At 62.8% G+C, this 529-nt stretch overlaps 1 protein-coding gene across 1 annotated transcript in view; it reads left to right on the top strand.

Moving 5' to 3' along the window:
- Positions 1-288: 288 nt before the first annotated feature.
- H696_06283 (hypothetical protein) overlaps positions 289-529 on the top strand; it is a gene marked incomplete at both ends in the record, with an annotated part of 4,031 nt that continues 3,790 nt past the window's right edge. The window contains 2 exons of the mRNA XM_009500023.1: positions 289-339; positions 447-512. Coding sequence (XP_009498298.1) covers positions 289-339; positions 447-512 — 117 coding nt within the window. The remainder of the gene's footprint in view (positions 340-446; positions 513-529) is intronic.

Consider the following 529-nt stretch of genomic DNA (forward strand, 5'->3'; position numbering starts at 1 on the left):
TGATCAAAGTACGTTCTCTGCTCTGTGGCTCATTTCTTCCCACCAGTCTGGCTGGGGAGCCGCTCTCGGTCTCTCTCTCTCTCCCTCCCTCCCTCCCTCTCTCTCTCTCTCTCCCCCTCACTCCCTCATCCCCTCATCCCCTCATCCCCTCATCCCCTCTCCCTGTCTTGCACCCCTCCCCCTCCGGTTGTCACTAATGCTCATGCCTGGCATCGCACACAGTCGTCGCGCGCCTTCGTATCCCATGTCCGTGCCTATCGCGAGCACCACCTGACATTCATTTTCCCGATGGCCATGGCGGACCTCGGCGCCTGGGCCACCGGCTTCGCCCTGCCTCGGGTACGTGTCTTCGCCTGTCACCCGAAAGCCCACCCGAATGGCCCTATCTGACCTTCTCCTCCGCCCTATTCTTCGCGATCCCGCCCCCCTCCCCCCTCGACGGGCAGCTTCCCTCCATGCCGGAGCTCCGGCAGAAGCCTGTGCAATTCAACGCACCAATCCACTACAACGAGGTACATGCCCCCCCCCC

Source organism: Fonticula alba (assembly GCF_000388065.1).
Source record: "Fonticula alba strain ATCC 38817 unplaced genomic scaffold supercont2.52, whole genome shotgun sequence".
In the NCBI taxonomy this organism is placed as follows: domain Eukaryota; order Rotosphaerida; family Fonticulaceae; genus Fonticula; species Fonticula alba.